Source organism: Triturus cristatus, chromosome 4_1, assembly GCF_964204655.1.
Source record: "Triturus cristatus chromosome 4_1, aTriCri1.1, whole genome shotgun sequence".
NCBI lineage: Eukaryota > Metazoa > Chordata > Amphibia > Caudata > Salamandridae > Triturus > Triturus cristatus.
Genome location: NC_140585.1, coordinates 1,198,880,741 through 1,198,907,708, shown reverse-complemented (window position 1 = coordinate 1,198,907,708; position 26,968 = coordinate 1,198,880,741). Strand labels below are relative to the sequence as shown.

The following is a 26,968-nucleotide window of genomic DNA, read 5'->3' as shown; positions in this document are numbered from 1 at the left end:
TGACTGGGGCTTGTGAGGACAGCTGGGAAGCACATGGGAGTATATGGCATACAATAAGGAAACACGCGCAAGGGGCAGAGGCGCGTGTCAGGGCACCGCACCGGGATGAACTGTAGTAAGTGGGGCTAGCGGCTCTGCGCACACATGTCGTCTGGGCAGCGCTGGGACTAGAGTGCAAGACAAGCAATGAAAAAAAAAAATAAGAGCAGACAAATGCAAACAAAGCGACGGCAAGATAATCAGTTAAGACGGGATAGCGAGGGCAACCAGGCAAAGCAAACAGCTGTTTTCAAGCGCTCGTGCTTGTGCTGGCATCCACCTTGCGGGAGCGAGCAGCGGCGCGTGGGCCATCTTTTTTCTATTAGTGCGTGCGCCGCTGCTCGCTCCCGCAAGGTGGAGGCCAGCACAAGCATGAGTGCTTGAAAAAAGCTGACCAATTTCTAAAGGTCATCTCCTAGAGCAGCGCATGCGTGCTGCCTAGGTGACACCTAAAAAAGGAAAAACGAATATTGCAAAAAATGAGAAATCGGCAGAAAGATTGAAAACCAGGGAGGGAAAGATTAAAGGAGAAAATGCAAAAAAATGGGACAAAAACGTGAAATGAGTAATGAACCAGAAGACAAACACAACAATAATGAAAAGGGAAAGAACACAGCAGGAAGACAAACTTGCTCTGCATGCTGCAGGCTCTACTATGAGTGAGCTACTGCACAGCTGGTATATTGACAATTCTCTGAACAAGAAGATAATCAGATGTATTATATGCATGCAAGCACAGTGCAGCTCTCAAAGGAAACTGCCCAACTGCCCCACATAAAAGCAAGCATTTTAGTAGTAGATAGGGCAACAGAACTAAGCAAGAACCTTCCATACAAAGCATGAAGCAACTTCAAGGGATAATACCTATATTCAGAATATAACACGAGATTTATATGTAATCTGCATGTCACTTTTTCTTAAGCCCCTGACACTCTTAAGGGATGCTGATGAGAACAGTTGTACCCTATACACTGTGTTGACCTGGTCAAAGATGGCTACAGCGCTTCTCCTAAAGATCGCCAGGAAGAAGAGTTGTTGTTTGTGGCCAGAAAAAAAGTGCAGACTTAAACTTGAAGTATTACTTTAAAATAAATTATGATAGCTGTTAGAACTGGGGGTCTCTAGTTGGCAATGGTATACACCTTTGTCCAAATAGGGACCCTTGCTTCTAAATCAGGATAAGGGGATTACACTCCTAGATAACCCCTGCTCACCCCCTTGTTAGCTTGGCACGAGCAGACCGGTTTATCTCAGAGGCAGTGTGTTAAGCATTTGTGAACACATACAGTAATACAGAGAAAACACTACAGATGGACACCACACAGGTTTTATAAAAATATGTATGCTTTATATAGACTTAACACAAGACCACAAATGACAAAAATCCACAATACTGTACTTAAGATTGACTTAAAGATGGTAAAAGTTACTTAGTTCAAGTTGATGATAAATGTGGCACAGTTCTCACAAAAGTACCTGGATGCGTAATACAAAATAAACAAAAGGCTCGCAGAGGAAGATGCGTTGGTTCTGTGCTCCGGGGGAGATGATGCGTCGCGCCTCAATGCTTGTGCAGAGTAGGGGATGCGTCGCAATCCTTACTGGTGTGGGGGTGATGCGTAGGTTCTCGGCCTGCGGCCCGGTTGCGATGCGCAAGATGGCGCCTCGATGCGATGCGACAATCCTGGTGTGTTGCGAGAAGATGGCGCCCTTGATGCGACGGCTATGCGTTCACGCCCTGGCAGCCTTGTGGCGACTCTGTTCTTTGGAGCCGCGACAGGCCCTGTGACACGCTTCTGTGGCAATGCGATGGTGACCCTCTCGTTGGCGTCACGCTTCTCCAGTGATGCGACAGCAGACTGCTTCGACAAAGACACGCTTCCTGGGAGATGCGGCGGCGGCACGGTTCTCCGGCGATGCGACGAAAGCTGCGGCGGCGACAAGCTTCTTCTCATTGCGTTGCGCTTCCAGCTCCCAGCGACACGTAGGCTTCTGCAGATAGAATTCCCAGCAAGGAAATTCAGAGGGGAGCTGGTGGTGAAGTCTTTTGTCCCTGAGACTTCAGCACGAGGCAAGCACAAGTTCAAGCCCTTGGAGAAATATTCTGTAAGATGATGAAAGTCCTTTGAAAAGTTCCTTCTCCTTTCCTTGGCAATGAAGACACCACTGCAGGCCAACCCAGCAAACAGCACACTGGCAGTCCAAACTCCTGCAGCTTCCTTGGTTCTTCTCCTTGGCAAAAGGTTCGTCTTGTTTCCAGAAGTGATCTAAAGCTCTTGGGTCTGGGTCCCAATATTTATACCCCAAAATCCTTTGTTCTCTGAAGGCAGAGAGGCCTCTGCCTAGTCCAAACCAGTTATTGAGCACTTTGTTTACATGACTCCTTCTTTCCTTTCACAGTGCAGGGCAGAAACATCAGACGCCCCACAGGAGGTGGAGCTAGCATTGTGGAGGGAAAGCACAGCCCTGGAGCACTTTGTTGACATGATTCCTTCTCTTCTTTCACAGTGCAGGGCAGAGAAATCAGCCGCACCCCAGGAGGTGGGGCCAGCATTGTGGAGGGAAGGCCCAGCCCTATTCAGGTCCCAGGTGCAACTCCTCCCTCCCATCTAGATGCAAAACTTCCTATTCACCACTGGGCTGACTCATTCTGTCGCCTGGAATCCCCCAGCCCTGTCACTCAAACTCCAGACAAGGAATACACAACCTAGCAGAGGCAGGCTTTGGATAGTTAGACAAGAAAATACCTACTTTCTAAAAGTGGCATTTTCAAACACAGAATGTTAAAACCAACTTTACTAAAAGATGTATTTTATCATTCTGAGTTCAGGCATACTAAATTCGAATTTCTACCATGTTCCCTGAGTCAGTTAGGATTATAAGATGTAATAATCTAACTGCCCATTCTGGCCTATGGAGAACAGTGCAATAGTGAAAAACGAAAATGGCTGTAATTCACTATTAGGACAGGCTACACACACAAGGGCATGTCCTACCTTGTACTTACAATGCACCCTGCCCTTGGGCCTACCATAGGGGTGTCTGATATGAAGAAAAGGGAAGGTTTAGGGACTGGCAAGTGGGTGCACTTGGTCAGTCAGCATGGCAGTACTAGACTGCACATAGGTTCTGCAATGGCAGACCCGAGACACACTTTACAAGCTGCTTCTGTGGGTGGCACAACCAGTGCTGCAAGCCCACCAGCAGCATTTGATTTGCAAGCCCTGGGCACACATGGTGCACTGTACTAGGGTCTGACAAGTAAATCAAATAACCCAATCATGGGGTCACTAATCAATACATCAATTTAACATAGGGAGCACTTGCACTGCGGCACTGAATAGCAGTGGCACAGTGCCCAAAGCATATAACCAGCAAAACCATATCAAAAATAGAGGAGGCAATCCGACAAAATGGAAGGGAGACTCACGCCAATGATGCCAGGTCTAACAATAGCATTTAAAAAATAAAAAAAACCTACCACATTACTTAGTTTCAAATGAGGGATGAATAGTAGCAAAAAACTTCGGCATTTATTTCTCCAAGTCTGGCAGCCTACACTTTCAGGTTTATAAACTATATACTGTGTTAATTTAGAAAGCTTGAAGGGCAATGGGAAACAACCTTTACAACGCAGTCATTACATTGCACTACCTTTACAACGCAATCACTACAACGCAACATCCTTGACATTGCATGCCATTACAACGCAGCCATTACATCACATGTCATTACAATGCATGTCACTACAACACATGCCATCACAACGCAATATAAGTTAAGTAATGGGTAATAGTAATTTTTACCCCTACACTATCCAACACTTACCCTACTGTTGCCCTAAAAGTAATATGCGTTCTAATGGTATGCGTTGTAATGGAATGCGTTGTAAATGTAGTTTCTAAAAATGCGTTGTGATGGCATGCGATGTAAAATCATGAGTTGTAATGGATGTTGCGATGTAAAAACTGCGTTGTAAAGGCATGCGTTGTAAATGTTTGCGTTATAACGTCATACATTCAGGGCAACGACTGCCACCGATGTTGTTGATCCATCGCTGTACCTGCAAGGAAGAACGTACGACTTTACTTAATCTCCAACACCATCTTCTCTCTCCCACTAGCACTACTCCCTCGTTTCTGTCATGGGCCCTTATAAGGGGTGAGGATGTGGTCTCACGGCTAGACTGCCGACTTTGGAGCTGGGAAACCATGGTTCGAGCCTCGGACCGACTCCACATCCTGTGATTCTGGGCAAATCACTTAACCTCCCCGTGCCTACCAAAAAAGCATGAATGCATCCTTGTGTAATGTAACTGGTGGTCATGTAAAGCGCTCCAATAGCTTCGGGTCGAGTTTGCGCTATATAAATCTGCAAAAAAAAAAATGTCACGCCAGTACTCCAGAGAAAGCATTGTGAGTTCATTAAGAACCTTGTGGCCCCTTGGCCAACCACCCCGTTTTCCCACCAAGTTGCATCAACCATTTTATTGCGTGATCAGTTTTTAAGCCTTTTTAGCACAATTGCAAATGGACAGTTTTGGAGGAAGGAGTAGAAATGTTTGCATTTGTTGCATATGCAGATGTGGTATTTGTAATTAAGAGATTACAAACTTCCTGTACAAAGCTGCACTACCAAAAATTGCTCTATAAAAGGGCTTTCAGCCATCCATCTTCATAGATTGGTATAGTGTGGTGTCATTCACATTTTGCTTCCACCCACCACCGCTTACAGCATGGGGCAATGGGTCCACTCCCTTTACTGTGAGAGATGAGTTTGCTTGTGAACATCTGCCTACAATGTAGTCCACTTCAGTGTCTGGGTTGGTAGGCTAATCTTCATCTCTGCTTTCATTCATGACTTTTTAAATTTATTTTTTTGAACTTATTTTTACTTATTTCTTTATTTGAACATATGCACACCACCTCTAGAAGGCAGCATTTTTTTGATACTTGTACACTTATATTGCTTATTGAATATGTTTTGGAAAAAAATACAGTAATCTTGCAATGGCCAGTTTATTGGCTTTGCCAATGCTTATTGTCACGTGCCGCCTTATTGGAAGCATTTATGCCAGAAAGACACTTCTCCCTTTTTTTAAAATTGTTTTGATTGGCATTTGTCAAAATAACAGTACGACAGCATTGGGGAGTAGGTTGGGAGAAAGCAGGATGAAGGAGAGTAGTTCAGGGCAGGAAGGACGAGGACAGAAAGAACAATCGAGGAACAAGCCACGATCTCACAATCCAGGACATTAAGAGGTGCACATTAAGCTGCACAAATGACCAGTTAGGCATTTTTGGTATCACCAGCCCGAAGTGACCGAGCTAGAGTGTTATAGGCACAAAAAATATTGGGAAGATTAATTCTTAATAAGATCAATGACTGGGTGGACGAGCACAGCATACTATCACCTCTGCAAGCTGATTTTCGCACTTATACAAGCACTATTGATCAGGTATTTTGTTTTATTATACTGGAAGGTGGTGGTCCTGGGCAAAGGCAGCATGTATGCTGCCTTTGTGGACCTAAAATCGGCCTTCGATCTCGTCCCCCGCTCTAGGCTATGGTCGACCCTTCAAGATTTAGGTCTATCCGCTGAACTTTTGACACTCCTAAAGAGATTGCATGAGGGCAACTATGCAACAATACGCTGGGGCTCACAGGGCCAGGTGACTGATTCTTTCCCTGTTGAGCGTGGGGTGCGTCAGGGGTGCGTCATGGCCCGACATTATTTACTGTGTTCATAAATGGGATAGTTAATTGTATGGCTAGAGTCAATACAGATGCTCCGGTTTTGGCAGGGATTAAAATCCCAATTTTAATGTTTGCTGATGACACTCTGATAATTTCGAAGACCCCGAGTGGGCTCCAAAGAACCCTAAGAGTATTTGAGGAGTTCTGCTCCACTCGGGGACTCGAAGTCAACGTGTCAAAAACGAAACTCATGATATTTAATCAACATAAAGTTTTTAAAGGTGGCATTTTAATGTATAGTCGTCCCCTGGAACAAGTTAGGGACTTTACATACCTAGGGGTGAATATTCAGAATGATTTAAAGTGGAACCACCAGATTGACATGGCCACCCTGAAACATCGGCAGTTGTCAGGGGCTCTACGCCTTGAGTACAATAGTTCTTTGACGAAACCCATTAAACCAGTGCTCCAAGTTTAAGACGCTAAAGTGGTAAGCTCTGCATTGTATGGCCTAGAACTTTGGGGGCTAGAGAACTTGTCGAAACTAAACTCATCTGAAAATAAGTTCCTGAGAGCCATTACCAATCTTCCACAAAGTACACCGCTTTGTCCGTCTTCCATGATCTTGGGAGGAAACCTCTTCAGGGTATTGCAAAGCTATGCACCGTGCTATACTGGCGAAGACTGTGGACCACACCGAAATTGAAAGATTATGCTGAAGTTTTCTTGGATATTATAAAAGCTGATACCTTTCATAAAATTAGCTGGTTGTGTGGTGTGAAAAAAATCTTAGTTAAAATTGGAATGTCAACACTCTGGGACGAACCTACTTCGGCTTGCTTTCCAACTAAGAAGCTTTTAAAAGAGAAATATTGGGAGATGGTATCATTAAGTGTCTTTAGTGCCAGTGAAGCATCCTCCTTAACAGGTAAATTCTTGGAATTCAAACCCATCTCGACCTATGAACCATATTGGGATACTGTCACTAAACCTTTGGAGGAAGCTTTATTTTCAGCTGAGAGTGGGTTCGTTGCCACTAAGATCTTTCACTTCGAGGTGGACTAAACTTGGTGAGAGTAAGTGTCCTTGCTGTTCGGCCCCCAACGAATCTGTTGCGCACATGTTATTTGCCTGTCCAGCCTACAAGAATCCTCGTAGAGTTTGGCTAAGGCCCATATGTAAGCTTTTGGGACAAGATGTAGTCTGGCAGCTGAAAGAATATTGCGTACGAACATTTCATCCCCCATATTCGTAGCAGTTGCCAAATACTTAGGATGGATGTGGACAATTAGGGCAAAGTCAATTGCTATTTAAAATTGTACATTGCTAAACTGTGTTAAACTGAGTTAATATATTTTTATCATCATGAGTTTTAAAAATATGTTCTGTCAAACAGTGTTTTTTTATATCTACTGGATTTTAGCCAACTTGTCTAATTACATTCTTTTTTAACACTGTTTATTATGAATTTTATGAATGTTGTTTACAAATCGTATGCTATGAAATGATTGTGTCAAGCTAGACAAACTGTGAATACAGACTTTTGTTTAGGAAAGTATGATCCATGGGGACACAAAGTGTAACCATTGTCCAATTAGGCTTTTATAAATAATTGAATGACACTTTTATTGTAAATATCATAATTTTTATGGGCTTTTATGACGATGTGTCGAATAAAGCTGGTTTGAAATTGAAATTGTTATAGGCACATAGTATAGATTACAAGCACATTGTAGGACGGATATTGAAATTGCATATGGAAACCCTGGACAAGAGGCATTAGCGGCTGAAAAGTATCACACTGCAGTTCAACAAAGAATGCAATAGGGTGATCAATATTCACCTGTCTCCTACTGGCTGATCCCCCTCTTCAGCTGCTTCCTTCGCAGGTGAACTAGAGTCCCTGTCGTGGAGAAAAGAGGAATATGATTCCCAGATATCTTGGGGTTAGAAGCGCAAAGGCATAAGTTCCCAAAAGTGAGACAATTGTTCCTGACAATACGCCACATCGCTCAACCATGCTTTGAGGAGTTTGTGGGTTTCCTACCCCAGTGTATGGCGACCCTGCATTTAGACAGCAGGAGTAACGTGGCTGTGAGGCGGTGGTGGGAGCTGGGTGTATCTTTAGCATACCACAATAGCCCACCAAACGGGTGAGAGGGAAGTGAGTGCCCAGTGATCGTGTGGATGGTGGCAAAAACCTCTGCCCAGAAGGATGCCACCTTCTGGCACTGCCATGCAAGGTGGATAAAGGAAGCAGGGGTACGATTACAGCGCAGACAGCAAGGGTCCAGGGACAACCCCATTTTGAAGAGCTTTTTTGGGGTGCGCTTTAGGTGGTTTAAAAATATAAAGTGGATAAGCCGAAGTCTATAGTTGGTAGAGAGAAACTCCAATTGACTACAGCAGAAGGGCCACTGCTTGTCCGAGAGGGGCAGAGAGATGTCCTTTACATAAGCCACACATTCCCTGGAGGATACAAATGGGGAGGAGCATTGCATAGTGTTGTAAAGACGAGTGATCATTCTGTGGGCAGATGGCGAAGTGAGGAGGTGTTCAAGAGCCAGGAGGGGCAGTGGGGGGAAGGTGTAGCACCTCAGGTCCTGGGCAGGGGTGCGCAGGCCTAGGCCTAACAGCAGAGCACACACAATGAACATCCACACAGATACTCGCTCCGTGCCGTCAGCCACGTGCGCTGACGTCACCCTTTATTAAGTACTCGCTGGTCAGCGCCCGGCCCATGGAGGTACATGCAAACATTGTATTGTAGCAGCCGGGTGGCTCACCACATCCCATCCAACCTGGCAATTTGAAAATAGACTATTCACACAGTAACACAGCCGGTCATATGGCAACGTCTGGGTAGCAACACCCGTGTCTCTCATCTGGCACTACACTTGACCATCCTCCCTCCAATGAGTCTTACCGCACAAAGTCCCACAACCTGGTGTTCCGCACTGGGTTGTTGCGGAAGTCATAACGATGGTGTTGGCTCCTCTCTTCTCCGCACTCTGCCACTTCCTGAGAGCTGTCACCACGAGGCACAGCTTCACTTGTCTCGACCATCTCGACATGTCTTTCCGGGGTCGCTCCCATGGTCTGGCTTCCACCCCCCGGCACTTCTGCTTCCGCCTGTCTCCACATTTCCACCTCGAGTTCCGTCGCAGGCGCACTCGGCCAGGGGACCTTCTTGAACCAGGAGACGTTGCGGGTTATACGTTGGTGTCCCTTTTCGGCCACTACTAGAGTCCCTTGGACCCGCACCACTCTCCACGTCTCAGGCTCAAAGGGTGTGCGGAATTTAGACCCCGGGTGTCTATTTTTCCCCACCGCATAATCCCCGACCTGAATGTCGGCCGGTCGGGCCCCTCTTTTCTGGCTTGCCCCGTCATTGTTGTTTTTGCGGCAGGCTTGGGATCGTTCCACGTCTATAACCACCGGGGTCCATGAGTCACTGCTTAGTATTCAATCCCTCACTGCTCTCTTTAGCAGGAGGTCATGGGAAGCACATTGTATTGTATTGTACTGGTTCTTATATAGCGCTGCTGTCACCCCACGGGTATCCTGGTGCTCCGATATAGTCACATACAGTCGGTGCTGAGGGATTAGGGCAGGACAGAGAGGATTAGGCTTTAGGGGAAGAGCCATGTTTTGAGGCTCTTTCTGAAATCAGTTAGAGAGTCGATCTGTCTAATCCTCTGTGGTAGCTCATTCCACAACCGAGCACCCACCACGCTAAAGGCCCTCCCTCCTAGCCTAGATCGTTTAAATCTGGGAATTACCAGCAGACTGGCACTGGAGGAACGGAGCTGTCTCCTAGGGAGGTACCAGGTGAACCTTTCCTGTAAAGGGACCATGCCCATCCCGTGTGTTGCTCCAGACAGTGGGATTTAAAAAGGACCCTTTCCCTAATTGGTAGCCAGTGGAGCTCTCTCAAGGCCTGCGTAGAGGATGAATTACGTCGCCAGTTTAACACCAGTTTTGCCGCGGCCGACTGGACTCTTTGAAGACTCTGAAAGATGTATTGAGGGGCCCCTAAATACAAGGAATCACAATAGTCCATTCTGCTCATCACTGTGCTACTTACTATCAGGGGGCGCAAATCCTTCGGTAACATCGGAAGTATCCGACGAAGCAGGCGCAGCAAACCAAAACACACACTGGCTGTCTTGTTTGCCTGCGACTCCATTTGGAGGTTCTTATCTATTGGGACCCCCAAGTTGCGTATCGTATTGGCCGGGGTCAGCGGGTCCTCCTCGGGGGTAAGCCTAAACTCCACAGGTGTGTGCAGAGGCAGCCTCGCCAATGGGCAGTGCAGTACCTCAGTCTTCCCTCCATTGAACTGCAGTGATGTTCCTCCGCAGCCAATCTACGGTCTGACGCATGCACTCTTGGAATAGTTCCATAGAGACTGCCTGTTTTCCCTCCAAGGAGAATGCCAGTTGCGTATCGTCCGCGTAGTTGACCAGGTCAACCCCGAACGATTTAATGATAGAAAAGAGTGGCTGTAGATAGATGGTAAAAAGAATTGGGCTGATGCTGGAGCCCTGTGGTACTCCATAGACTATGGGTGATTTGCGAGATGTGAATGGTGCTAGTGTTACTGTCTGTTGTCTCCCAGTCAGATAAGACCGCAACCACTGCAATGCCTGTTCCTTCACCCCTATTCTCTCCAGCAGGATTGAGTGACTCACTGTGTCGAATGCGGCCGACATATCAAGGAGCACCAAAACCCTGGCATTCCCATTGTCGGCCCGCATCCGTAGGTTGTCCATCATAGTGGACAGAGCTGACTCTGTCCCATGTCCGGGACGGAAGCCAAACTGATTCTTATCCAGCAAGTGATGTTCCTCCAAATAGCATGATAAGGATCTGCTTCTAACCTTTTCCAGAATTTTGATTGGAAAGGGAAGGAGTGAGATTGGCCGAAAATTAGCCGGATTTGTCGGGTCCAAGGAGGGCTTCTTAATTAGTGGTGTCACCACCGCCTGCTTCCATCCCTCCAGGACGGTGCCTTCTTCCAAAGACTGATTACATATCTGTCGTAACCAGGGAAGAGTCGTATGGCCATAGGTCTTCCATACTTTCTGAGGTAAGGGGTCGAGCGGGGAACCTGAGGATATATTTTGCACCACTGTGTTAAATGTGAGATCTGTAAGGGTCGGAAAGCTGTCCAGGGAGCATAACTGACCCGGATCTCCTTTGGTTGCCTGTATAGCATGGACCTGGGCGGCCGTTACGTTGTCCTTAAAGGATCCAACAATCTTTGCCACTTTGTCCACGAAATGGGAAGCGATCTCGTCACATAGTTTCTGTGAAGCCTCCACTTTGTTTCCCAGGCAGGTTGGAGCGGAGATATCCCTAACAATCTTAAAGTTCTTTGGTCCCGTTAGACGCTTGTAAGATGGAATTGGCGTAAAAGTTTGCTTTGCACTCTAGAATAAGCATCTTATACTTAGTCTGTGCAGTCCTCAATTCCAACTTATCCCCCTCTAAGTACCTCTTCCTCCATTTTCTTTCAGCCTTTTTACATAGTAGACGTAACTGTTTCAGCTCATCATTATACCATGGTGCTGCGATTTTATTTCTGGTTCTTATTCTTTTTATTGGGATTAGTTGATCCAGAGCATCCGTAATATATTTCTGATAAGTAGTATAGTTCTCCTCTACCGTGCTAGAGGAACTGAAGGGAATCGCAGTGGGTGATGTTAAAAGGGCACCCGTCCTCCCTAATTTTGCCCATTCCCTGCCTCTCCGAAAGGTCGCAGGGATTTTGGATTGGTCCCTCAGACCAGGTAACATAATTTTAAAATGGATTAAATAGTGGTTTGTCCAATTTTGGGGTATAATATTCAGTATCTCAACTTCCAGCCCATTAGCGAACAGTAGGTCAAGAATGTGTCCTCCCTGATGGGTCGGGGAGGTAACTAATTGTTGAAGATTAAAATTCGTACCAGTACACTTCAGATCTCTCAGATAATTTCCCGTATTTGCATTCTCCCGCAGATTGAATTCTCCCAGGATAATCATTCTGGAGTGTGCTAAGGATAGGTTGGTGATGGTATCCAGAAAGGACTGATACAGGGTGGCACTCCCTGGGGGTCTGTAACAGACCAGACCCGTATATAGGCTGCCTTTAGGTTCCTGCAACGAGAATCCCATAAATTCAATCCCATCTACCTCCTCAACCTGAAGGAGAGCAAAATTAAGCTCCTCCCTGAATATCACTCCAACCCCTCCTCCTCTGCCCTCTTTTCTTGGGTTGTGTAGAATTTTAAATCCAACAGGGCAGGCAAGTCCTATTTCTACCACAGACTCATCTCTGATCCATGTTTCTGTAAGAAACAAGACGTCGATTTTCATGTCTTCAATCAGCACTGAGATTTCCGCATAGTGCTTGACTAGCGACCGACTATTAATGAGCCTGTAATTCAAGCTATTATTTGTTTTAGTGCTCATGTTTCCCACTGAAGGTCCCTGGTAGACAATATCAGTGCGTACCCTCTTGCCTAATTCCAGTAGTAGTTCTCTTGTGTAGAAACAACGTGCCTCGCTGCCTAAACAGGCAGCATGGCCGGCAGTAGTCGCGTCCGAAGCGCGAACGGGCCCAGACGGGCTTGCCTCTGGCGCCCCAACGGCGCGCCTGCTGCGCGCTGCGCGCTTGCATTGCCCAAGGTTAAATAGGCAAGCCAGCGTGTTCCCCCTGGCTACTAGTGCGCTCACCAAGATGGCGCCCTGGTGTGGCAGAAACCTCCCTCCAAGATGGCGCTCAGTGTAGAATGCGGAAGTGAGCCCCGCTCAGGCAGCAGGTGATCAATTCAATTTAAAGTGCGGGTATGCGGTGTGCGGTACTAAAACAGTAAAAATGTATTAAAATAAATTAAAAGACCTTAGTCTGCAATAAACGAGTTACGTACGGCAGGCGATTTCCAGCCGCTGGAAGCCTGTAGCAATCTCTCCCTAGTCCTTCTCAACTCGGCACCTGGCGAACTATATCTTTCGAACTACAACATTTCGTTGTACAATGAGGTGTTTGGCGGTAGGCTCTCAGGAACTGATGTAAACAGGTTTCTAGATTGACACCCTGAGCTACCCCGATCCTTAAGGCCTTGTTCAGTGACCTCATAAACCTTTCTACATCCCCATTGGCCTGCGGCCACAGTGGCGTTATTTTACGGTGTTGGATGCCATGTTGTCCGAGGAATTCCTGAAACTCTTGCCCTTGGAACGGTGGTCCATTACCTGTACGGATTTCCACCGGCAGCCCCAGCAATGCAAATGTCTTTTCTAGTGCAGGCTGTAAACATTCAATTGCCGTCGAGGCCACCAACTTCACTATCAGGAACTTCGAATGGCTGTCAACCAACACTGCCATTTGCCGGCCATCAGAGAAACTCCCAAAATCCAAACTCACTCGTTCCCATGGTGACAAGCTGGGCCCTTCGGTGACAATAGGAGCTTCCGGAGGATCAACCCCCGTTATGATGCATGCATGGCATCACCGGACCTTGTCTTCCACCATTCGATCCACACCCGGAAACCATACCTTTGTCCTCAGACGCGCCTTGGTCTTCTCGATTCCCTGGTGCGCTAACTCGATTGTGCGCTCTCGGAGAATGGTAGGTATTACGATCCGCAAACGCCACAGGATTATTCCGTTTCCTGCCGCACTCAGCTCTCCTCAACACCTCCACATGCTCTCCCAGTATTCCTTCTCATCGGCCGACCTTCGCTCAGGAACCACTTCCATTGGTGATCTTGTGGCATGCAGCCTACCATTTGGATGCATTCATCTTCGGCCAACGCCTTCCGGATATCTTCCAATAGCAACACTAGCATCTTCCAGCAGCTGCTTTACGTAGATTTCAGCACCCTCGTCCACCTCTGGCCCTTGTGCTCCACTCGGAGCCAGCGGGTGTCTCAACAGATAATCTGCGGGGTTGCTTGCTCCTGGACGGTAGACCACTTCAAACTGATACTTCTGGATCTGGACAGCCCACCTTTCAATTCGTGGTCGTCCGCTTCGTGCCGTTCCCGCGAAGAGGGGTACCAGCCGTTTGTGGACAGTCACAACGGCGAAACGGTGCCCACAGAGGTATATATGAAAGTGTTGACAGGCCCACCGGATGGCCAGTGCTTCTCTCTCAATCTGCGCGTATCTGGTCTCTACCGCCGTGAGTGACCGACTGGCATAGGCAATGGGTACCCACTCATCCTGGTCTGACCTCTGCAGGAGCACGGCCCCCAACCATAAGGGGCTGGCATCTACTATCACTTCCATGGCCGCTCCCAGCCGAAAATATGCCACCGTGGCCCCTTTTAGTAGGGCTTTCTTCACATCAGCAAATGCTTGGGCCTCCTTGTCCGTCCACTCCTAGGTAGTGTCTTTTTTTTGTTAGTTGCCGCAAAGGTTCCAAAAGGGTGGCAGTCGCGGAATGAATCTGCCGCAGTAGTTGGCCATCCCCAAGAAGCTTCTCACTTCTGATGGCATCTGAGGGATGGCCGCCGTTCTAATGGCTTCTACCTTGGAAGGATCCACCTGTAACCCTTTGGCCGAGAATCGGTATCCGAAGAATTCAACTTCCGTGGCATAGATTTCGCACTTTGCTTGATGCAGCGTTAGGCCTTGTTCCACCAGACACCTCAGAGTGGCTCTCAACCTCACGTGGTGCTCCTCCAGCGACTTTGAGAAGACCAGGATATCATCGCTCACATTAATAACTCCTACTAAACCGGACAGCGCTTCTCTCACAGCCTCTTGGAACACCTCGGCCGCCGAGGACACCCCAAAGCTCAGTCTCTTGAAACGGCGCAGTCCTACATGGGTGGAAAACGTCATGATGTACCTGCTTTCTACCGCCAACATCAGTTGATGGTACCCCGAGTTCAAGTCTACCTTCGAAAACCACTGTGCCCCATTCAAATCAGTCACAATCTCATCAATAGTTGGAGTGATGTGCCTCTCACGGCGAATGGCTTTGTTTGCTGCATATCCACGCACAGCCGGATGGCCCCTGGCTGCTTCGGTTTGGGGGCTTTCACAAAGGGGGACACCCACGGCGTGGGTCCCGACACCTTTTCGATGACTCCTTCCCTCTCCAAACAATCTAACTTCGCTTCCACCAAGGGTCTGAAATGGAACGGTGCCCTCCGGTGACGAAGCACTAAACGCTGGACTGACTCGTCGATGTGGAGTTGGACCTCCACTACTTTCAGGCATCCAAGTCCCCTGAACAGCTCGGGGAATTCCTCCAGGATTTGGTCCGCCTGGGATTGTTGTATGTGTTTCGCGAATGTCACTAGTCCCAGATCTTCGGCGTTGTGACAACCTAATAATGATCCTGCTCTGTCACAGGTAACCTAGAACCGGGTGGCCGTGACTGTCTTTGTATTTTACTTCCGCGTCAACTACTCCTTGTAGCGGAATCGGAGTATCTCCTCCATATGTCAAAATCCGGGCTGCCGTCGGCATCAGTCGGGGTCTCGGCTTGAGTCTCTTATACTGACCCACATCCAGTATGTTGACCGACGCCCCTGTGTCAATCAGCGCCCTTATGTAAGATTCTCCAATCCGTACTTGGCAGGTAGGGGGTGGTCTCTTAGTGGCGTTTACTCCTTGGATATGGGAAATCACAAACACGTAATCCTCCGTCGTTAACTGCTGCCCCTTACTGTCCACCTCTCCTTCCTCCTGCACCTTCTTGGCTGACTTGGTGGGCCTCGACTCCTGAGGTCTGCTGTCGCCCTGTGATTTACCCCTCTGGCATACTTTAGCGAAATGTCCATACTTGTTACAATTCAGACACTGCCTCCCTTGTGCAGGCCATACTCTTGGAGTGTGCGCCCCCATGCCGCAGTTTCGGCACTTGCGCCTCCGGCGCCTCTCCTCCGTCTTGGCCTCATTTCTGGCCCCACGGCCATATGCTTTCTTCGGCGCCTCGACCTTTTCTTCCTTGATAGGAGTTGGATTTACAGGCTGACTCCCAAACGATTTCTTCGCAAGCGCCATTTCCATTTCACCTGCGCGTGCGTCCGCCAGTTCATGTGACCTTCCTAGTACCAGTATTTCTTCCAATGTGATCCCCGCCTGGCGAAGAATCCGCTTATGCAGTTCCGGTGACTTGCATCCTGCGATCACTTGGGCCCTCATCTCGAAGGCTCGATCGACCCCACTACAGCTGCTGACCAGTTTTCTTAACCTTGCATAGCACATGTCGATCGACTCTTTCCCCCCCGTTGTTTGGCTTGGCGCAACTTGAAATGTTCAAAATCGGGGTTTACTTGCGGATCAAAGTACTGGCCTGCACCGCTTTGTCATAATCTCCCTTGTCTCCGGTATCAGGCAGGTCCTGGAACATCGCCACCCGTTAGTAGCATCAACGACCTCTCCACAGTGTCGTCCGTCTCTCGGGTAGCGACAATGTAGTTTTCCAACTGCCCCAGCCATTTTTTCCATCGAGATGCTGCTGTTGCAGGGTCTGCCAGCTGACTAAATTCCGGGAGAGTTGTTCCGGTCGCGCGGCTCAGCCGCCCTCCAGCTGCCCCCGCCGCAGCCGTTCTTTCCGGTGAATCAGGCATGGCTGCCTCGGTTCACACCCCACACTTCTCTCTCAGTGGGATGCCCAAGTCGCTCACCGTGCTTCAGCCACTCGCTTGCTTACACGGCCAGCCCACGCGTCAGCCACGTGGTTGCTCGCGGAGTCTGATCCAGCCTCGTCGCCAATGTAGCACCTCAGGTCCCGGGCAGGGGTGCGCAGGCTAACAGCAGAGCACACACAAGGAACATCCACACAGATACTTGGTCCGTGCCATCAGCCACGTGCGCTGACATCACCCTTTATTAAGTACTCCCTGGTCCGTGCCCGGCCCAGGGAGGTGCATGCAAACATTGTATTGTAGCGGCCAGGTGGCTCACCACAGAAGGGAAAGTGTCACTTAGAGCACGGCCGGCGCTGGGCATGGGCAGTGTGGGCCGCTGCCCAGAGCCCCGCAGTCAGCCCTCCAACTTGGGGCCTCGTACTAATGGGTAACAGTCAGGCCATGGCCTGAAAGGTGCCACCCTGCAAGTGCGCCACCTTGGGGGCCCTCCTCCCCTGGCCTCACTGCAATGGTGTAGGAAGGTGAACCCAGGGTGGGGGGCAGTTCCACTTGCAAAAAAACACATTCCTCAGCTTTGTCCTGCAATTAGGCCTCCTCCCCCCAACCCACGCAGAGGCACAGTGGTAGGACTATTGTCCAGCTCCCTGGCAGTCCTATAACCCTCACTGGAGATGAGCAACCCTCACACCTTCAGCCCTTTATGAGCTGTTAAGAGGTGCTTGTAGGTGGCTGAGGGAGCAGCAACATCTATTGTGATGTAGACAGCCCTGAATGCATCAAGTCTATGCAAATTAGAGGAGCGTCACACATTCCCCTTCTGTCCAGGGCCCTAAAAATCCTAGAACCGGTCCTGATTTAGAGTGTGGCAGGTGGCATGTAAGACACTTCAACTTCCTATCCTAAACACTAGATGACCCTGTTGTGGTAGAGTCTGTGCATGTATATTATGCCTGGATATCAGACTCTATGAACTTCTGTGTGGCAGAAGCCTGGGTTGAAATTACGATGATAAAAACAAATGTCTTTATACTGTCCTCTTATTATTTGAATGCAGTCATAAATGTGAGGTTTTTCAAAGTGGGGTGGGAGATTGAAAATGTTTAGATACTAGAGTCAACCGAATTACTGCAATTAGCATTTATATTGCCTCAATACGAATATGGCTTTTTCACTGGATATTGTGCTAGCTACATTTCCTGGTGCATAATATTGCCTGAGGGTATTTGATGTTTTTCATGATTTCTTCCTTCGGCGTGCTCCATCTGTGATGGGTTCATCACTGGTGACAAATGCCTTATGTCTTCTAGGTCTGGCAGTGTGGGGGGCAGCTGGAGATCATCCCTTGCTCTGTCGTAGGACACGTTTTCCGCACAAAGAGTCCCCATTCCTTCCCGAAGGGCACACAGGTCATCACCAAAAACCAAGTGCGGCTGGCAGAGGTCTGGATGGACAGGTACAAGGAGATCTTCTACCGGCGGAACCAGCAGGCAGCAAAATTGGTGAAAGAGGTGAGCGGTACAAACCCTGAGCAAAATGGATACATGCACGTCAGTGGGAGGGATCTGAGAATGACGTGGATTTGAGAATTGGAGCATAGAATAGTTAAAAACATATATATTTTTTTTTTTTATGTTAAATCGATTCCAATTGGTCTGCCTTCTTAAATAACAAACAAGATTGCTGTAGTCTAGCCATCTCCATATTTTACACATGTAGTATTTCATCATTTTTTATTTCCTTGCTGTCTTTCCATAATGAGCTTTCGAAAAAATTAAACAGTTTGAACCGGTAGAGGGCCAAACCATACAGCCAAAAACCTTTTATGAAGGCCTCACAATAGGCAAGTCTTGTGTCCAACTTTATAGAATCTCAGTAACGGCAAGAAAACCTACTTTCCTACTCTACATCGGAGACTCACCAAAATGGGCCAGTTTTGTTCATGAAATTGATTGGAAGATTCCAGACAAGCCTGTGCTGCACACAATTCCATCTACCCCAAACAGTTTTTGGGCATTCAGAAGCTGCTTTCTATCTCCTCTGCTAAACCCAATTGCCTAAATGTTATTCTTCTTTCCATTCCAGTTTCAAGATTAAGCCCCATTTCAATTTTGATTGCCGAAGAGAAAGAAAGCAATGTTCTGATTTTCTCCCTTGACCTTTTACTGGTAAATTAATATTTGGGGAGCAACCATGACTGGTTAAAACACATTCAATTTTAACAGATGTCCTGCCAAGTAAATGGTGTCATCAGCAGCAAAGCAATGGCTTATGGGGAACTAGCTTGTGCCCCATTAATGACATCCGCCGTGGCTTGCTTTGTACAATAAGCCATCAGATTGCTATTGGTATTTTACCCTTTTTTTGTTCGCATTGCATTTTTTCTCTTTATCATTGAAGGCAACAACAGTAGCCCGAATAACTGAAACTATTCAATTCTGTAGCCGTTGCATTTTTTTTACAGAGAATTTTGGATTTACTCCAGTTGCCACATAATCGACAACCTGCTCCATAACTTGCACGTTTTAAATAATTAGTTTCTAGCTCCAGCAGTTAAAAGGTAAAACAAAAAAAGCCTAGCACATGGTGCCTCGCTGATATAAGCTCTGTAAAGATTAGTTTCAGTTGCTGATCCATGTATTCGGGTGTTACACTGATGCTAATGAGGACAAACTTCGCTGAAGCAGTAGTAATATGCATTAAAAGGACAATGTATCAAAATAATATATCCACAGAACATGCCAAGTTATGCTACACAGCTTAGTCAACTCTGCCAGGGCTGCAGAATTCCTGTGACTCTATGTATAGCCAACAAATCTTTCACTTCTTTGAATTGTCTATGTAGACAGAAATAGTATTCCAAATAAAGGTCGGTAATTCAGTTTGCAAAAACAGGTGGTGAAAAAGATAGTTTGAAGAGTAGTAAACTGCACATTGAACACTTAGTCTTAAAATCGCTCACATTTACAATTCGAAGAATTAGGAGATCACAGTTCACTCAGTCACAAATTCAAGTGCCGAAGCCAGGATTAAAATCCTGGTCCCCTTGATCAACGGTTTGTTACTTAGCCGTTAGACAATATTTCCTCCCTGTAAATACGTACTTAACTTCCCTGTTACCTTTTATATCTCGCCATGTAGTAGTCTTTAAAGTGTTGACTGTTCTTATTCTGTTAGCTTCATAGCTTAGAAAAAGCATGCCAGTTGCCAGTCTCAATGTTTGTGTCAGTGATCTGTCTGTGGTGATTGTTGGTCATATGTTGGTGGTGCTCATCTGTTGCTAAGCTTCATAGCATTGCTAATGCAAGAAGTGGAAGAGGACTGGTGCTTTCACGTGACTAAAGGCAATAGTCCATGAAGCATCCCTGTAAGATTACTGTAAGAGAAGATTCTGGGTCAAGTTTAGATGTTTGGCCATCACTAAGCATCTATGTAAACATATTGAGATAGACCACTACCAAATTATTTAAAAAAAAAGGAATACTACAAGACATCCAGTACCATTTGACTCCAACCCAACAACTTTCAAACAATATCAGTCGTTCTATAACGGACTTGACATGGATCCATCAGAATGGGTTTGGAGTAAGGCCTGGCTCCAGCAGAGATTGTTTATGTTAAAAAATATGTTTTCATTATTTCATTTCGTAGTTACGCTGTGTTTGCTGAATTCTCAATTTTCTGTTTCCTTCTTTATGTGCTTTCAACCAGAACAATTTCGGTGATCTCACTGAGAGGTACCAACTGAGGGAGAGACTTCACTGCAAGAATTTCACTTGGTACCTGCAGAACATCTATCCAGAGATGTTCATCCCAGACCTGACACCAACCTTCTATGGAGCGGTAAGCAGTCACTGTGGGGAGAGGGCCACTCTTGTTGCTTCTTATCCAGAAATCGTGGTAAATGAAAGAATTTGGTTAATGTAGACTTACCCTAGGTGAAGAATAGGTGGCCTCTAGTTACCAAAAACTACACCTTGATAGACCGCTTTTGTATAGTAATAACCAGATGACACTGCTAAAAAAATCTCTTCCATTCCATTCTGTCCAGTATTGGCGGTTAGCAGGGGTACATAAACGAAGAGTTTGTACTTTTAGTGTATTTTGATTCCCCTCCCTACATTAGTAACCCCGTAAATCACTATCATGTTTCAGCAGATATCAAAGGTGGGCATGGCTGTTGATGCAAAACTGAACATAAGGACCCTTTAGGTTCCCCAATTTCATTTGGTGCAGTATCAGTCCACTCAGGCCTCGGAGTTAATCTTAAATATCATGAACATCTGCTTCTCGGGTGCATTTTGTAGGAAAGTGCCACTTTTCCACATAGTCACCCCCAAGTTTTTGCTCACTAGTCCTGATGTTGATTGGTGGTGCACTGGGTCCCTGCTAACCAGCCCCCAGACCAGTGTTCTTTCCCTATCAACAAAACAAACGTGCGATTGTACCCAAAGGGAAAGGACGTTCGCACCCTTGTAAGTCCCTAGGAAATGGTACCAAGGGCATGGGTACTAAAGAGGGTCCATAAGAGCTGCAGCATGTATTGTGCCACCCAAGGGAACCCACACACAGACTGCATTCAGACTGCCATTGCAGGTTGCGTGAAGTGGTGCAAACCATTCTGAAAACACGACATGGCACCCTAACTGAGTGCCATGCCCATGTATACTGTATGTACTACATGTAAGTCACCCTTACAGCAGACCTTAGAACCCTAAGACTGGGAGCATTATATTACATTTGAAGGTGCATGTGCAGATTGGTCCCTGTAATGCCTAGTTCCATTGCTACACATTGCAAGTGATCAGGAAGCCATCTTCAGGACATGTACTGGGCACTGGTCATTACGAGTTACCCAGCTACATGATGGCTTCACTGAAAGTAATGGTGTTTGGTATCAAACACCTTTTCTCAATAAATCTTTACTGATAAGTGTTGGATTTATTATGACGTGCACCCTGAGTGCACCTCAAAGGTGCCCCCTGATACTCTACTAGTCACATAGTGTTCTGGTTGACTGGTATCTTCCAGCGTGCCACCACAGACGAGTTTCTTATTCTCAAAGGTCAGAAACAATGCCTGTTCTGGCGGAAGGTGTTCACACCTCATCCAGCAGGATGGCTAGCAGATTAGCATCTCAAGGTCAGATGCTTAAAAGCCTCTACCACCTTTGAAATGCAACCATGGCTTCCCCCCAGACCTGGGTAACACCACCCCCCTACCCTGAGGCTCACTTGGCACCAGAGCACGCTGGACATTAGATAGTCAGTAGACGTGTCACACTTACAGGCTAGGCACACCTCTAAGGGTGGCCATTTGAAGTGGACAGCCAAAAAAGATTTTCACCATCTTGGTTTCTGTGAAACTAGGAACTATGGGTATGGATTATGCACACTCCTCGCAGGAAGGCGTTCTATAGGGATAGGTAGCCCATTGGAAACTGCCATATACTCACCTAAACGACCCTTAATTCAGTATTTAGGGGTTACCCAACATCAGAGAGACAGATTTGTCTACTTAAGACTAGATAAAGGACAATTAAGAGCCGTCACCACAAGAGCAGAGGACCAACACCGAACTTGCCACCAAACCCTGTCTGGCTGCAGGCACCTCGACAACTGCAATGACCCTACTTGCCTAAAAGCTTGTGTCTCCATCAAGATTCAAGATGCTAGACCTTCCAGGAGCCTCCCTGCACCAATACCCTGGCTACCGGAGCACTTACAGCAACCAATGCATGTTGAGTATCTAGCCTGGACATAACTGCCATCAAAGTGACCTGCACGATGAAAGACTTCAGGACCGATGAGGCTTACTCTGAGAGTGACCCTGCTGTCTTGCCCCCCCCCCCCTCTACTGGTCTAACTGAGAACCGTGAGCGCCTCCAACGCAAGTGGCCAGCTGGCTAAACACATCTGCTCCTGAGCCCGTCAGCTCGGATTCATAATAATCGAATGGGCCCCCTTGCTCTAAAGACCCTCACATACCACATAATAATGTGCACATTTCACCTAATCTGCCGCTGTCCGGCATTGTTGCTGGGGCAAGAGGTGGTGAGTGGTGGCCTCTGGGAGGTTAGCGGGCTAGTGGTTGGGGCACACTATAAAAACGTATGCTAGCGTGACCGCCCATCTTGTGAGCCTGGGAAGGGCTAAGGCAAGCCCGTCTGCACCCATCCAAGACCTCTCAGTTTACTTTCTCTGGAATGTTGGTTTATCGGCCCCCAGGACCGGCTAGTCCTTGGGTGTCGTCATTCTCAGATCTGAGTGCCCCATTTCTACTTAAAATGGCTAATTTCACCATTTTGGGTGATTTCAATCTTCAACTTGATAATACTGAATGTACTACTAGTGGCTCCCTGATTTCGGATCTGGCTGCTCTGAACCTTCCACTCTGCAATAGCGGCCCGACTCATGTGACGGGCCACTTATTGGATCCCATTTTTTCTAATTTACCTGACATTCAATGCCCTCCGGCCCTCCCCCTGTGCTGGTCAGATCATTTTGCTGTCAAGTTCTATTTCTCAGTCTCAGGGAAGTTATTAACTTCAGTATCTGGATCACAACTCCAACCCAGGAACTGGGGAAAAATGGACATTGATACATTTAATCAAACCCTGCTCAACAGTGCCCCCACCATGGACTCGATATCTATGTCTTCTTTAGAGACCATTTATAGTTGGATCTCTAACGCAATTGATGAATGCCTTCCTACCTCTGTTAAAAAATCATATAATCATGGCCCCCCTGCTCCGTGGTTCACTGAACAATTAAACACTGAAAAAAGTAAATGTAAAGCACTGGAAAGATGTTGGAGAAAAAATTACTCTCCAGAATCTAAAACCATACATAGAACCGCTTTAAAAAAACTACCAGGCTTTATGTAAACTAGCTAGAGCAGAATATGTTTGCTCCACTATTTCCAATGCAAAGAATTGTCCACGTACATTATTTGCCATGGTTAAAAAGTTAGCTGGCTCAGATACACAGCCCACCCCGCCTACTCTAGATGAGTCACAATGCAACAGATAAAACTAGGCCACTAGTGCCTACTCAGTTAGCCCCGGAGTCTGAGCCTATTTCTTTGGACAAACTGACAACGAAACGTGGTCTCCTCTCAATATTGATTCTCTATAAAGATTTTAAACAGTCTTAAGTCAGGGTCCCCTTGTGATCTCCTTCCGGCTTTTGTACTTCAACAATTTGAGTTGCCATCTTTGGAAAACATTATGAGGCTACTTAATGCATCACTCCAAGAGACCATGGTTCCGCCTGATTGGAAACATGCCATGGTCCTACCACTCCTGAAAAAGGCCAATGCTGACCCTTCTCAGCCTTCTAATTTTAGGCCCATCTCTTTACTCCCTATCTTTTCCAAGATTTTAGAGAAACACGTTAATCTACAGCTTACTGAGTTTGTCGAATCTTCTAATTTTTTACATTCATCCCAGTCTGGCTTTCGTGCAGGCTTGTCGACTGAAACAACTCTTCTTGGTGTTACTGAAATGTTGCAGCAACACTTAGATAAAGGTAACACAGCAGCCCTTGTATTGTTGGACTTGAGTGCTGCATTTGACACGGTCTCTCATACCGTGTTAATAAAATCTTTGCAGTCTCTTGGTGTTACTGGTATGGCACTTGGGTGGTTGTCCTCTTTTCTATCCAGGCGGACTTTTCAAGTTTTTTCCTCTAGAGCCACGTCTAAAACCCATTCTTCCCCTTATGGCGTGCCTCAGGGGTCCATCCTTAGTCCTCTTCTGTTCAATATTTATGTGCAACCTTTGGCAGCAATTGCAAAAGAGGCTGGGCTGTCTCTCTTTTTGTACGCTGATGACACCCAAATAATCTTTTCCCTTTCAGCAGAAAAGCTGTCAGGCCCTTCCACTCTTCAAACTGGCTTGAGTAAGATTGCATCTTGGATGCAAAGCAATCTACTCAAGCTTAATGGCGAATAAACCTAGGTCCTTATTTTAGGGGAAACAAAGACCTATGGGGCCCCCAACACTGGCCCACTGTAATGGGTCCTCATCATGTGCCCTCCTCTCAAGTCCGCAACCTAGGATTTATCATGGATAGTAATCTTTCTATGAAACAACATGCGGTAAAAACGGCTGCCACCTGCTTCACCATATTGAAATAGCTGAAGAAAATCATTTGGATGCTCCCTAGTGCTACCCAAAAGACAGTTGTCCAGGCACTTGTAACATCTAGACTGGATTACGGAAATATTCTTTTCTTGGGCGCAAATAGGAATGTAGTACGCAAGCTTCAGGTGGTTCAGAATTCGGCCGCAAGATTGCTCTGCAAACTTCCAAGAATGACTTCCACCACTACTGCCTTGAGAGATCTTCATTGGCTCAGAGTGTAAAATCGAACTAAATTTAAAGCTCTGAACAATATGTTCAAGATCAAGACAGGCACTGCCCCCCACTACCTGCAAAAGTTAGTCCGTCCTTACCAACCTTCTTGCTTGTTACGATCCACCACTCAGGAAAAATTTGTGGTCCCTAGGGTCAAGCTTGCAAGAATGGGTGGTCGTTCCTTTTCCTATCTTGGCCCACTCTTATGAAATTCTCTCCCCATAATGATTCACAGAGAAACCTTATACACAAATTTTCGCAAATTACTAAAAACCTGGTTATTTAATCAATAAACTTTTGATTTTTCTCTTCCTTTGCCCTTTAGTCCTGCGCTGGGAAACCCTTTTTGGGTAGCTGTGTGCATTATAAAATTATTTTAACATAACATCTATGTCTACTGTACATGGTCTGCTTTGGTAACAAGGCCACTGAAGCCATTTTGTTCTCTATGCATTACGTTACCCTCCAAGTTAAATGTAACTTGATCACCTCTAGCAAATGAATGTTGGACGCGTGGCTCTGCCGAAATTTGCTGTTAATATCTTTGGCGTTTGCTTCTTTCTCGTGCAGGTTAAAAATGAAGGAACTCAAAACTGCCTTGATGTTGGTGAAAACAATCACGGAGGGAAACCACTCATCATGTACCCCTGTCATGGAATGGGAGGCAATCAGGTACGTAGGGAATAGTGAGTGGGGTCGAGCAATAAAACCACTAAATGTTTATCCTTGTTGGGTGAGCTGGGATGTGGTCAGACATGGCTGTGACCAGGGCAGGGGCAGCCTATGACTCCTGGGCCACAAACTTGTCCGGTGCCACCCTGGAAATTGTCTAGATATGCATCATCAAAGAAGGCCTAGCCCACTTCTGTGATGTTTTCACAAAGAGAATATTGTATTTTGAATGAGGTGATCGTGCTGCCAAAACACTAGAGCAGGACCTCCTGACGTTTGGTACCAAAGCCCCCAAAATCCATGGGCCTAGGTCTAGCAAGGATAAAATGGTAGGAATTACATTGATGAGGGACCCCCATGGAAGTGCTTGGTTAGCTGTGGCACAAACCAGAGCTTTGAAAACTCACAAAGAAAAATGAGCAATCCTGTTTACAATGGAGGATGGAGTAAGTGCTCTGTGCTGCCTGGGCAAGGAGCAGCAAATAGGCAGACAGTGCACAAGAGTCAATTGCAGAGCAATAATAGGTTACTACCCTGGCTGACACAGAGTGAAATGAGAGGCCTGGACACTTTGCTATCTTGCGGTACAAACCCACGGAGACTTAGACAGAAAATTTAAGACCTGCAACTGAAGTATTGTGAGATGGGCTTGCGTTTTGGAAAACGTTGCCCTGGTCAACAGCAAGGAAGTTTATACTATCCAAGGTGGTTCCATTGCCACGTTTACAGTACTACTTTGCAGATCTACGTGTGAATCCTTAGAAATCATCAGGGATTTAGACACTGTATTTAGACACTAAATTTAGTTTGCTGAACGGCGCAGGGTGGCTTTGTCCAAACTCCAGCACCCAGCTGCAGATGGAGAACTCCGAGTCCAGCTTACAAACTATATTATCTAGGAGTGCAGCGGCAATGAACAATCAAATTAATGGATGGATGGCTGGATGGACAGGTGAACAGAGAAACAGTCATGGGCACAGACTGCTGGTATTGACAGAATTTACTCCTCAGACTTAAAAGAGGGACAGCTGTTGAGACTATTGGGAGTTCTCAAATATTGCTGGATGTGCTGCCTGCAAGAACACCCACATGGGCATTGTACACAGTTAGAGTTCCACTAATTGGATTAATTGCACTACAACATAGAGGGAATTGGAAGTGTTTGCTGCATTGTGAAAAAAAACAGGCTTACAAGGATGGGTAACATCTATGAAGGAGGTGCCATATGGGAATTCCAAGACTAACCAGGCACGTAGAGATACAAACTGGACACAGCTATAGAGTTTGCTGAATGCCATAATCTGAGAGATATTTGGGACAAGCGATGATGAACCACCCACACATAAAGGGCTTCATGTAGTCTGCACAACTACTGGAAGAACTAGAGCGGTCTATTACATCGAGCACTCCATGATCAAGACAAGCGAATATTGGTTAGCCTGCAGGTGAAATGGGCCAAGGTAAGGTCCTAGGTGATGAAGACTGGGTGCATATTCTAAATAACTCCACAAGGATGTCCAGAAATACCCACATTATATTGATTCACTTCATTTACTTGCATGGAACATCCATCACACTCAAGAGAATCACTAGGTTCTGGCTTGG

The 26,968-nt window shown here is 46.6% G+C and overlaps 1 protein-coding gene across 1 annotated transcript in view; it reads left to right on the top strand.

Annotated features, from left to right (window-relative positions):
* Positions 1-26,968, top strand: part of GALNT6 (polypeptide N-acetylgalactosaminyltransferase 6) — a 245,689-nt gene that overhangs the window by 205,892 nt on the left and 12,829 nt on the right. The window contains exons 7-9 of the mRNA XM_085654494.1: positions 17,643-17,843; positions 20,044-20,175; positions 25,262-25,363. Coding sequence (XP_085510620.1) covers positions 17,643-17,843; positions 20,044-20,175; positions 25,262-25,363 — 435 coding nt within the window. The remainder of the gene's footprint in view (positions 1-17,642; positions 17,844-20,043; positions 20,176-25,261; positions 25,364-26,968) is intronic.